At 38.7% G+C, this 13,763-nt stretch overlaps 1 protein-coding gene across 1 annotated transcript in view; it reads left to right on the forward strand.

Moving 5' to 3' along the window:
- Window positions 1-524: 524 nt before the first annotated feature.
- Window positions 525-13,763, forward strand: part of dnah2 (dynein, axonemal, heavy chain 2) — a 198,846-nt gene continuing 185,607 nt past the window's right edge. Inside the window, exons 1-4 of the mRNA XM_079809147.1 lie at window positions 525-753; window positions 2,947-3,057; window positions 7,322-7,560; window positions 10,211-10,402. Of these exons, the coding sequence (XP_079665273.1) occupies window positions 537-753; window positions 2,947-3,057; window positions 7,322-7,560; window positions 10,211-10,402 (759 nt within the window). The 5' untranslated portion in view covers window positions 525-536. The remainder of the gene's footprint in view (window positions 754-2,946; window positions 3,058-7,321; window positions 7,561-10,210; window positions 10,403-13,763) is intronic.

A 13,763-nucleotide genomic window follows, 5' to 3' on the forward strand; every position in this document is an offset into this window, starting at 1 on the left:
ATTTAAGCGGCGTTTGGTACTGAGTGGTATATCAAAGGAGTCATGGACAGAGGAAAGTGAGCGAGCCTTGGATAAATTCATCTCAGACACTTCTATCAGGCTTCTCGTCGTCTACCATGACCCTTTCACCGGCCTACGCGTGGACTACGCCATTCCAGCTCAGGTATTCTGCAGCTCTATTTTGAGAAATGACATTTAACATCCCAATCAGAGCCTTTTGTGTCAGAATCTCATAAAGACTCGGAAGATTATTCAGGGGTTGAACGTGCTTGTTTTTTATAATAATGTTTTGAGTTTCAATTTAATGAAGGAACATGCAGAGCTTTCATAATAAATGTGTTCTTTATGCGTCGTGTTCATTTCCAATGCATCTGGTGACTTGCCAGGATACCAAAGATCTCATTGTTTAACAGTGTGTGATGACCTCTGGTGATCCATTAGCACTCAACAACATCAATTACCAACATTTTCATCCATCTTACACCACTCTCTCTTTCTTTCTCTCTCTCTCTCACTCCCTCCAGGCGGTGGAGCAGATGTCCATCTGTATCCGGGAGGAGGACAGTATAATCACAGAGGAGAGTTTTAGGAGCTTGTTGCAGTTTGGTTCTGTGAGGGGAGGGGTCATAGAGGGTCCGCTCAGGCTGATGAATGGCATTCACACCTCTCACGTCAGCTTTAGGACTGCCTGGCCAGAGACCGCCAAGAACAACTACTCCTTAGAATTGGACCGGTTCATTACTAAACTTACAGGTAATGACAGATTGTCACAGCGCCATCTAGTGTGGGCCATCATACCAGTGACATCCTGTATACACTTCTTGCATGTGATCTGTCATCACTTTACAGTTTGCACAGCATGAAGTTGTTCTATTGAAATGCATAAATAACACTTGAAAAGGGGGCCATGAAGGGTGTCAAGGCTGTACACTGAATGAAAAAATGGCTATAGGATTTACTTTAAAACAAATTCCTCTCAGAAATTGCTTATCAGAGAAACGGTACATTGAATTAAATGTGACATTTTTAAGTAGAATGACGGAAATTCACATTTTCTTATAAAACATACTCTAATAAGTGCTGTTTACAACTTCGAAAAATGTCTTTTTTAGAGTATGTACTGTACAGTAAGGAGCTGCATGCAATACACACAGTCTTTAATGGACATCTCAAACTCTTTCAAAAACACATTTTGCACAGAACTTTTTTTCATTGAAAACCTGTTCGAGGGCGTCCCGGGTGCTTCGTTATATTCATACATGCCTCCTCTTTTACTAACATTTTCTATTCACACATTACATATCACGGGTTATTGATCTTTCCTCTCATCCATATTGCAGCTGTCGGCTTTCTTCATATATTTTTCTTTCACATCAGGTTGATCCTAAGCTCTACTGACCTGAGATCAGATTCCTATTTTGTATTTTGATTTGCTCTCCGTCCGCTTAACAGGCATAGCTGATTCAGAATCAGTGCTTTTGTGGGGTTTTTTTGCACTATGACTGAGCTCCCCCCACCGTCAGCCATTCAGAGGTAATCACCTGGCACAGTGGAGCACCGTGATGGTTCAATTATTATGCTCATCAGTCCAATCAGCACACCCACATCACCCAGAGCAGCACGACTCTGACTAAACAGAAATAACACAGCGACCAATCACAGGCTTTTCTTATACGGGAAAGGCACTGCCGCAGTGCTCTCGGGTAATCAGAAATATGTTCGCAATTTTAACAATTCGCCTTTTGGTTCTCTTCTTTTAGCACATCGTTCAGTAGATCTTATTCAAGGCGTTAGGCCTTGAGGCCAAGAAATACATTTCAAAGTCAATGGAGATGTAGTATGTACAGATGATTCAAATGTCATACCGCAAAGTTGCCTTGGATCCATTTTAATTAAGAAACAAATAACAGTGAGGTCACAAAGTGCTCTTCGGTGATGTATTCCGCTGGTTAAGTGGTATATTTGAAAGAGGCTTCAGGTTTAAAATGAAAGGAGTGAGTAAAAGCCAGGGGTATATTGATGTTAGCCATGCTTTTTTCCAAAAATAACAGCACAAGCTTGGTTCATTCTTACTCTGTGAGCTAAAGCCTTGGCAATTCCTCCATTCATGCATTTACCAAATCTGAAGAATTTGGGCTGAAATTTGTACTGAATAAATATAGACAATGTATACCCACTCCTACACTAACAAAAGGACGCCATACACTCTGTAGGATTAGACACATAAATACACACACACACACTCGCTTCTGAGCCAGCTGACTCATTCACTTGCTGCTGCTTTTTTTTACGTCTCATTATTTTCCCTCTGGTGGATCCCGTTTGCTTGTCTTTGTTCTCCCTGTAAAGGCCAATCGAATGCTGTCATTGTGTTCCTACACTCTCTTTATTTCTATTTCTCATTTCTGCCATCACAGAAAGAAGCAGCTAGTCTTGCACTTGTACACACTGGCCTTGTTCCTTTTATTCTTTTCATTTCTCAATAAGCTTTGCACTTTTTGTATCTCACTCTCTTTCTTCTGTCTCCCTCCATCAGAGTTTTTCTTCTTCCCACAATTTCATGTGACAGACCTCTATTATCATGTTATCTGCAGTTTAAAGTGGTTGCGGCGAGCGCTGTTTTGATGTCCGACATGGAAGGAGCAGCAGATACCGTAGAAAGCCACAAAGAAAAAACGAACGGCAGTTGTAAAAACTGTTTGTGGCCGCTAACACGTGCCACACGGGCATAAAAGCTTAGCAGTAAACTTTTATTGTGTGTTGATTCATTTCAGCAGCATGCAGAGCAGCGTAATATGGGCCGGCTTTGCTGTCTACAGCAGTAAGAAATGAGAAATGACATGATGGATGTGATGATTTGCTGTGCTGTACTGTACGTGGTGTTGCTAGTATGGACGACTTTCATTGATCAGATTACTGATGTTCAACTATTGTTCTTCTCCACAGACAGCAGATTCAAACAGCTAGGCAGCACAGTGCTCTTCGTCCCTCTGGAGGCTCTGCAGCACCGCCCAGAGGTGGCCGTCACGAACAAGAGTCTGGTGAAAAGGCTGGAGAGTAAGACTGCGGCTGTGTGTGTATGCATGGGTGCTGTGAGGAATGAACAGTGTGAATAGTACATAAGAAGCCGTATGCAGGAAATTACATCTACCGTGACAGTCCGTGGCTAGAGCCCGTGAGTGTGATTTACACAGTAACCACAGCTGAAGGGCAAAAATAAAGGGCTAATTCAATTCAACACTGCCATGCTGCTCTAAGAGAGTTAAAGGAGTCTTTATTAAATTTGGCGGTCCTGAAGGGGTCCAGGGTTAAAAGGACATTCCGGGGGCACCTGGAGGTGTTGGAGGAAATGGTATTTTAGAAGCTAACTTTGAAAAAATTTGCAGGACACAGTATGACGGATACCCCACTCAGAGCAGAGACTGTTTGTCCTCCAGGCACTTTTATCTTAAATTCCTCCTCTGTGTTAAAGTCCCTTTCTTAATACACCAGTTCACATAAATGCAAATTCTTGCATGATTCATCAGTGCATGTTATTAAAATAGACCTTCAAAGGGTTAGGGTCGGTACGATTAAAAAAAAAATGGTTTTAAAAGTGTTATTTTCACCACGGCTGCATTTATTTGATAAAAAATACAGTAAAACAGTGATATTATAAAATATTACAATGTACAGTGAACTCCACAGATATTGGTACCCCTGATAAATATGAGCAAACTGATTGCCATTTCTCTATGGAAGTAAAATAATGCCAAATATTTTTGAAACAAAAAAGCTTGTTGAATTGCACTACTTGAAAAAAATATGCATTGCATTAACCATGCTTGCATTTTAATGAATTGTATTTTTATGGGCTGAAATTCCACATGGTTGTATATTTAAGATGTGAATATTTCAATTCAAGACATTTCACACATATTTTCATTATTAAAAATTAAATAATCCATATTCACCTCTCAGATTTCACTTCCAAAATATTCATTCGGTTTAAAAATACAACCTATAATATTCGACAGGCAATTTTCGGTCCATTTTATTTAGCTTTACAAATTCGCTTCCACAAATTCAGTGGTTCAAATTCGACAGAAAATTCAACAGTTCACATCCGGGAACTGCAGGAAGAGCAGTAGATTACCGAGCATAATCTCCATCTGCTGTTAGTCGACCTCACCAGCAGGTGGTTCAAGCGGCTGTTGACGAAGACCAGATCGATGTAGAGAGAGTCATTCATTCATTACATGGATTTACAGATATGGAGCAAGCGATACGTATTTGTGATGATTATCAGGGCCAGTATATATATATATGGAAAAGCTGATAAAGACACAAAAGCAGTGTTTACATTTAAGTCTTACTTTTGTACATGTAAGCAGCTTTCTCTACCGCACATAGATAGTTGCACATTTAGGGACCGTCTCTAAAGTTACAAATGACATGTGTATACACCTTTCTAACTTCACTAGGATTTGAAGAAAATGACTTGCAGTCATATAACCAACTGTAAAGTGTTCATCTTAGGGTGAAACTTTGTGCGTTATGTTCATATTCTGAGTCCACCTGCTTGCCTGTAGCCTATATAGCCTACATCCCCAATAAGGTGCGAGTTTGGTCTTTTATATCACTGTATTATGCTGCGTTAAGCGTCCTGACAGTAGGGTAGTCCTGGAGCATGACGTATTGATGGAACCCCCAGTGATGTAGCACATCGCTGCGATATAAAGTTAAGGAAATGAAACAACCGAGATAAATATATGTCTACCTCAGATGTAACGTTTGATCTGTACGTCAGCATCGGGGAATAACATAATCTCGTTCACGGTAGAGAAAGCTGCTTACGTGTACAAAAGTAAGACTTAAATGTAAACACTGCTTTTGTGTCTTTATCAGCTTTTCCATATATATACTGGCCCTGATAATCATCACAAATACGTATCGCTTGCTCCATATCTGTAAATCCATGTAATGAATGAATGACTCTCTCTACACGTCGATCTGGTCTTCGTCAACAGCCGCTTGCACCACCTGCTGGTGAGGTCGACTAACAGCAGATGGAGATTATGCTCAGTAATCTACTGCTCTTCCATCTTCGGATGTTGAATTTTCGGTCGAATTTGAACCACTGAATTTGTGGAAGGGAATTTATAAAGCGAAATAAAATGGACCGAAAATTTCCTGTCGAATATTATAGGTTGTATTTTTAAACCAAATGAATATTTTGGAAGTGGTTAATATGGATTATTGAATTTTTTATAATGAAAATATGTGTGAAATGTCTTGAATTTAAATCTTAAATATACAACCATGTTGAATTTCAGCCCATAAAAATGCAAGCCCTAAAAATACCATTCATTAAAATGCAAGCATAGTTAATGCAATGCATATTTTTTCAAGTAGTGCAATTCAACAAGCTTTTTTGTTTCAAAAAATATTTGGCATTATTTTACTTTCATATTTCTCTTTCATTTAAAATATTTGAACCTTTAATTTAAGTGAATTAACAAAATATAAATGTGGAATATATTAAATAAATGTTTTTCTTCAAAATATGTGTGCCAAAATGATTGGCATCCCTACAAATTCCAACTGAAGTATATTATTCATATGATGTGTCTTTATGTTCACCTTAGTGATCAAGGACACTAAAGTGACGCGACTTCCTGTTTTAAGTGACACATAGGCCAAATTCCTAGTCATCCGTCACTATGGGAAAGACCTGAGAATACAGTCATGATGTTTGACAAAAGGTCTTAAAATGGCTAAGATAATGGTTTCATTGTTCTTCTGAGCAATAATGAAGACGTTTAAATTAACTAGAATTGGAAACAATTTACCTGGAAGTGCACGTGTGTCTATTGGCCCCACAGGCACTGAGGAGGATGGATTGAGTCACCAAACAAACTGCAGGGATCAAAGTTAGAGAATTGCAAATGCTAGTTGGGTCTTGGGGTCAGAAAGTCTCCAGAAATATGATCAGACCTCACCTATATAACCACAACTCTCTGCAATAAAAAAAGCCTTTGGTGCACCTACAGTTCATGCACCTGCCAGGCGTTAGTGGGACTGTGTTTTATGGTCACATAAGACCAAAATAAAGCTTTTTGGAAAAACATCAGAGGTGGGTTCACATAGCCACGGAGAAAAGTACTGTATACCCACTGTGATATATGGTGGTGGATCTTTAATGTTGTGGGACATTACTACTTTTCTTCCAAAGACCCTGGACAACTTTTTAGGTTACACTCCACAGTATCATAAACATCAAGTACCAGCAGATATTAAATCAACACCTGACTGACCATGTCACTTACACTGGTCCGTGGTTGGATCTTCCAGCATGACAATGAAGCATATCTCAAAATAAACAATAGAATAATTCACTGACCACAGAATGAAGCTTTTGCCATGGACATAGCAGTCCCCTGATCCAAGCCCCATAAAAACCTGTGGGATTGTTTTGAATCTGAACGATCTGCCAATATTTACCGGGAAAAAAGTATTTGTTTTATGATAAGAATTTAAATTATTAGACTATTAGATTTTTGTGAATATTTTGAATGAAAGACTAATGAAATTTCAAAAACGAATCTTCAGTCAGTTTTGCTGATATTTACCATGAGTGCCAATATTTGTAGAGCCCACTGTAAATTAACTGTTTTCAGTTAAATACATTTTAAAATATAATTTATTCCTGTGATTTCTAGCATCATTCCTCCAGTCTTCAGTGTCACATGATCCTTCTATGATCTAATATGCTGATTTGCTGCTCAAGAAACATTTGTTATTATTATCAATGATGAAAACCGTTGTGGTGCCTAATATTATTGTGGAAACCGTGATACATTTTTCTCAGGATACTTTGATGAATAGAGATAAATAGTTCAAAAATAAAGCAAAATGTATTTATAAAGCACTTTAAAGATCACAGACTGTACCGAAGTTCTGTAATATAAAAAAAAAAACCTGGATGTGTTGCGATTTCTCTTGAGGGTGATTCGGTGGTGTTTCAGGAGCAGAGTATTCAGTTGCATTCAGAACAGAATATAATATACCCTTATTGGTAGCTAAAAGCATTCAAATTTGCAAAAATATTTAATGAAGGATCACACAAGGGGTGTGCAGAACTTTGCAAATGATGGGCATTTAAATTCAACAGAACTTTCTGCGGAATTCTTTAGCCTGAGATTTGTAATTGTCAGATTTGATTAAATATACTGTAATGCAGCACCTTACAAACTGAAACCCTCTCCTCTCTCTCTCTCTCTCTCTCTCTCTCTCTCTCTCTCTCTCTCTCTCTCTCTCCATCTCCATCTCCATCTCCCAGTGGTGGTGATCCACTGGACACGTCAGATAAAAGCAGTGCTCAGCGCTCAATCCATAAGCAACATGGGAGACACCTCAGGCCCGCTGGAGGAGATCTCTTTCTGGAAGAACCGCTGTGCTGATCTGGACAGCATTAGTAAGCAGCTGCAGAAACCTGGAGTCTGTCATATACAGGCGATTCTGCAGCTCTGCACATCAAACTACATCCCAGCCTTCTGTGAACTAGCCAAGCAGATCCAGGTACAGCCGAGTACCTACCTGTGTGTGTGTGTGTGTGTGTGTTCATGAGTGTGTGAAAAAGTGCGCGGGGCTACATGGCAGGAATTGAGCCGAGGGGTAATGGGCTGAACAAGAACATTCTCTGGCTGTTGATGATTTATATGCGCCTTCTGAGCGGCTTCTCCTCACCCCTCGGAAATGAGGCCGTCTCACATTCGCTCTTCGCTATTAAGAGTTGGCCCGGCTTCTCATTTCAACGAGAGACAGAGCCTGTCTGTCAGCTCTACTTCAGCGCTGGGTGTCGCACCCTCATTGCCCTTTAACACTGGTTTTAGATCAGTTTATGGTTGTTCATGTAATGACTCGGGAGTGGGGTTTAGATAGAGGAAGCTGGTCCTGCATCAGTGTGGAGGACGCGTGTCCCTTTTTCTGATTGTTATGCCTCCAGCTTCATACTGCGCAAAACTGCAAGGCTGCAGCAACTGCAGTCCTTCATTTCAAACAATCTCCAAAGCCTCTGAAAAAAATCAATGTGACCAGAGTGAAATAATTAAACATCAGCTCTATTTGACCTTCAGGGGCACCCATGGCTGCTTGTAATAGTGACGCTGTAGAGTCAGCTGTGTGCCTGATCACTGTCCCGTAACAGCCAATGTTGTGTATGGTAGCACTTAGTTTACTTGGGTAAAACCCTTTAAGCTTATTCAGATGCCACTGAAGTTGACCGTAACTGTCCAAATTGTCTTCAGGTGCTAGTTGAAGTCAATAACCATAACTGTAATTCGCTGTGGTTTAGAAAATGGTAATAAAATATAGAACTTGGAGTTCAATTCATCTTGATAATGTCAGATAACTTTGATAGAAATGTGTGTAATGGATTGCAATCAACCAATCAGCTGTCAAATATAAGTACACAATTATATAATACAAATTTAGGTCAAACAATTACCAAGCAATGCTTAATTTAGTTCAGTCTGTGGTGTAAAAGGTCACATTAGCAATTAAAGAAAAAACACTTGGTCAGGACATGGTCAGGTCAAAGTGTCTGAAAAACTTTGGTCCCAAATTTTTTATCAATTTTCCTGGTAGTCCACTGTATGAAGAATCTTTGGTTATAATATGTCACAGTTTACTTTATTTTGCTATCCTCACTCATGAAATGGCATAGACCCACCCTTAAGAACTAGTCTGACCAACTACAAAAATAAGTAAGGACTAATCAGTCTCACTTTAGAACAAGGATTAAAATTAGAACAATCTATCTTCTAGTTGTCTAGCCATCACAATTTGGCCCTTGTCAAGCTTGCTCAATCCTTACGCTTGCCCATTTTTTCCTGCTTCTAACACATCAACTTTGAGGATAAAATGTCCAGTTGCTGTCTAATATATCCCACCCACTAACAGGTGCCATGATGAAGAGATAATCAGTTATTCACTTCACCGGTCATAATGTTATGCCAGATCGGTGTATACTGCACATTTTAGAGTGGCCTTTTGTGGCCAGCCTAAGGCACACCTGTGCAATAATCATGCTGTCTAGTCAGCATCTTGATATGCCACACATGTGAGGTGGATGGATTATCTCGGCAAAGGAGAAGTGCTCACTAACACAGATTTAGACAGATTTGTGAAAAATATTTGAGAGAAATAGGCCTTTTGTGTACATAGAAAAAGTCTTAGATCATTGAGTTCAGCTCATGAAAAATGGGGGCAAAAACAAAAGTGTTGCGTTTATAATTTTGTTCAGTTTATATATATACACACGTATATTCATTGCAAATCAATGATAACTGAGAGACATGTTCCCCAAAAGCCTGTTGTGTCATATTTGACACAGATTTGTGTGTCAAATTTGTGTGTATAAATGTGATAATTTATAGGCCCTATACATTTTCATATTAAATATGATACAGTAGGCTATAATATATAAATAAATAGGCAATTTTACAAAGAATGTTTAGTTTAAGTTATGAGAGAATAAATGTTTTACATTTTTGGCTAAAATGTTGTAACACGCATTGCCAAACAAGCTTTCTTTTTTCATTGAATTTATACCCCTAAACTGGCAAGGTATCCTGGGGGATACAAACATTAAAATCAGAAATGTTTTATTTGTGTCCTAAGATGGAAGATGGCAATAAATTCATTTTCAGATTTTTCTTTATGGTCTTGCCATTTAGAGGGTTAAAGGGATAGTTCACCCAAAAATGAATCATCATTTACTCACCCTCAAGTTGTTCCAAACCTGTATGAGTCTTTTTCTTCTGCTGAACACTAAAGAAGATATTTTGAAGAATGTTTGTAACCAAGCAGATAGAGCAACTATTGACTACCATAGTAGGGAAAAAAATACTATGATAGTCAATGGTTGCTCTATCTGATTTGTTACAAACATTCTTCAAAATATCTTCTTTTGTGTTCAGCAGAACAAAGAAACTCATACAGGTTTGGAACAACTTGAGGGCGAGTAAAGGATGAAAGAATTTTCATTTTTGGGTGATCTATCCCTTTAATTAACATAAAATCATCCATTGAGTTTGAGTTCAGCAGATGACTGAAGGGACCTGTTTTGATCCTTTTTTAGGGCTAAATGGTTACTAAGGACTTCGTTGCAATGCTTAACCGTCTGTCAGTCAGTAAAAGTAACATTGGTTTTTGTTTTGTTCTCCAGGATAGCACTTTGCAGGCTCAGTCAAACGTCTCCTTCCTGTCCTTACTGAAAGAGCCTTGTGAGGAGCTTGCTCAGCTCAAACCTCATGAGATTGTACCCAAACTCGCTCACATCCTCAACCTCATCCGTGTGATATGGATCAACTCCAGCCACTACAACACCCGTGACATGATCACAGCTCTATTATCCAAGGTACATCATTTTACCATGAACCTGATTCATTCAGGAACACTACTAGTGTGTGTTTTGCTCAGAGACACACAATGGTTAATTCTGCTGTGACTTTATTTGGAATTATTTTCCAAAATTGAAATATTAAAAAAAAGTAAGCTACTCTAACAATAACTTCTTGTTTATTGAATTGTTGTACTTTGAAAGCTCACGATTGCTCATGTGATATTGCTAAAATATTCTATTATATGTAATACTTTTATTTAGTATGATAACATCGAATGCACATTCTACAAATGCAAGTCACCTGTGCGGAATGATTGAGAAAAGCAATACATTATGATTTGAGGTTTTCTCTTTATAACATCACATGAGTGAATTGATTTCCAATGCTCCGACAATGAAGATTGATCCACTACACCTTTTTATTGTTATGCACAACCCTTTGTCTCGGCAATCAATCACTTCATGCATAATTTTGTATGAATCAGCTAAGCTCTCATGCTCAGAGGTTATGCCTCAATCCACTCACTCAGACCTATATAGTCATACTAGTACCTGCTGCCTTGATCCCACAAACCCCCTCCCCTGCTTCCTGCACATCAAAGTTCGGATTGCTTTGGGCTCCGCCACATAGATAAGCCATCAGCCGCAGTAGCGTAGCACATGTAACACGTGTTCTTCAGATCAGAGAAGCGGGGCCTTGCGTCTCTACGCCACCCGCTCGTATCGGTTCACTTGCTTTTCATTTCCATCCCTGGCTCCTTGAGAGCATCAGGGAAACCGTTTAACCTTCTGTAATTACGCTCTGACCCTTCCTCTGCAGGAATCACATGGTACTCCTGCCACTTTGTTTCTCTCTCTTTTTTTTTTGTCTGTTTCATTTTTCTTTTTTTCTCTTTTTCATTCTTTTCTTTGAAAACACATCAAGGAAAATCGGACTGCTACAAAAACATTTGGTCTAATTGTTTCCTGAGGGGTGAGACTGTGCGCACATGCTGAAATGCCCGCATTAAATCAGCAGTTGTTTTCCCAAGGGCCATTTTTATTCTCTGAGGTCATGTTTGCACCTTTGACCTGCATATGTTTAATGAGTTCAAGTCTGGACAATCTTTTCCCCCCTTTTGTTTCCCTTGTGTTCAAACTTAAAGGGATAGTTCACCCATCAATGAAATGTACTCACCATCATGTCATTCCAAACCTGTATAACTTTCGTTCTTCTCTGGAAGACAAAAAAGATACACCCTCATACAAAGACAAAACAACATCATGGTAACACACATGACACTAAAATAATCCAATAGTCATTAACTAAATAAAAAAAATGTAACAAACACTAATGTACATTACTGATATAACTATATATATAACTATATGTGATGTGTCAAGCAGGGACATCTGAGTATATTTTCACTGTTAATTATATTGTATTTTATAGTTTTTAATGAAAAAAAAGACAATATTTTACTGTACATTTTTTTACTGTAGGTTACATGATAACGTAACTAATATATTTATAATAAGGTAACTGATTAGAGGTTTTTACTGTAGCATTTGGAGTATTTTTCTGTAAAAATTACAAACATTTTACAAGGTTTTTTTAAAGGTACACTATGTAACTTTGTTTTGTTCAAAATTAACAAAATTTAAATTCTCATGACAATTCTCCTTCCAAAATGTGTCTTTGTCTTACCCTGATTCACTATGGTAAGCCTATTATAAGTGTTCATATTTTAGACCTTGTCGTGATGGTTTTGGCGATAAATTGCTTGCATACGTCACTTGCCCATTAGTGTCTCGTCATATCCGGTAATAGAGAAAAGTTGCTCTGGCTACTTTGATGCGTGTATAGTGTGGGAGGTCCATAGTTTCACAAGTTCACACTCATGTATAATTTATAGAGAGTCAATTTAAATGCATTTTTGCCGTGCTGTCCGGGTGGAGGGCTTCGAGGCCGGAATTTGTCCTGAACCCAGCGTACCCCCCGTGTATGTAAGTGGTTAGAGCTATAAGTGTGGAGAAGGGGTGGTGGAGGGATGCTGATAAACTGTCAACAAACGGAGGTAAGACTGCTGAATATATATACCTCTTATCGTGGATTGTTGAGTGCTCTCCACTCGTGTCAATTATCTGAATATGCTCCTCCTGAACCATGTTAATAAAACATCATTTAGTGAGCAAGAAAGGTTGAAATGGAGCAGCCAATTCTCAAACCTCTGAGGAATCGCCCCTTTTTAATAACCCTGAACAGAGGAGAGTCTGCTGGCAAAAAGAGCTCGTAATAAAACCAGAATCAACATTGGCTTGGCTTTTAGGAGATGGCGAGAAATGAATTTTATTGAGCAGATAAATTGCCATAGGTAGCTCTCTAACAGAGTTCATTGTAAAGCATTATCTATTGTGAAGGCTCATTTCTTTATAGATGTAGCGCTGTGCTGGAATTTTTCAATGAAGTACTGTGTCTGTTAATGGGTAAAGCTATAGTAACGTCTTCAGCTAGTCAGCTTGAGATCATTTCCATCTAAAAGGGGTTGTATCTCTTAAGCCTATAGTGAATGTTCTGTGAGCAGTAGGATAATCATATTCATCTGCATAGTCACGCAGAACCAAAGCACAACCGAAACAATGTTCTTCTGCAAAATGCATGCAGTTTTTTTTTTCAATATTGTTTTGGACTCTCATCAGTGTATAGACAAAAACTGTTAAAAATTCTTCAGAATATCTCCTATGTTTTACAGATGAAAGCATAGAGATTTGAAATGACATGATTCTGTTCAGAATTTACATTTTTGGGTGAACTATCCCTTTAACACAAGCTCTGCTGGTCATTGCAGCGCCACACTCTAACCAAAAAGGCCGACATATCCAGAGCCTTTCATTTAATCTGTCAGAAATGTACTTCAGTTCAGCCATAACACTGTAATTCTTTATGCATTCTTACCCAGGCCAAATGCCTGCGGTTCAGTCAAGTGAGCTCTCTCTGCACTTTGTTCTTAGCATGTCAAATACACAGACTATCTGATGTGAAAGTTCTATTGTGTTAGGTCAGTGCTTGAGCTATGAAAACGGCTTAGGTTATGCTTTTAATGATTTTTGAAGTGGAAGAAAGTTCTCTTCTCCTGCAATGAAGAAAAGCCTTCATCAGTTTGCATCAGTGTATTTTTTATTTTTTTCTGCTGGAAAATTGAATTTCTATTTGCCTGACGGAAAGATTCCAGCGACTGATATAGGCCCTCTCTGTGGAGATCTTTATGTTTTTATTGTTATTCTATGGAATAATGTTGCTATTTTTCTCGTGGCTGTTCCACCGTGCCATGAATGCACTGTGAGTTTAAATCACCCGCTAAGCCCCATTAATACTCAGTGACTTGGATCTTGTACC

The sequence above is a fragment of the Gobio gobio genome (assembly GCF_949357685.1).
Source record: "Gobio gobio genome assembly, chromosome: 2".
Taxonomy (NCBI): domain Eukaryota; kingdom Metazoa; phylum Chordata; class Actinopteri; order Cypriniformes; family Gobionidae; genus Gobio; species Gobio gobio.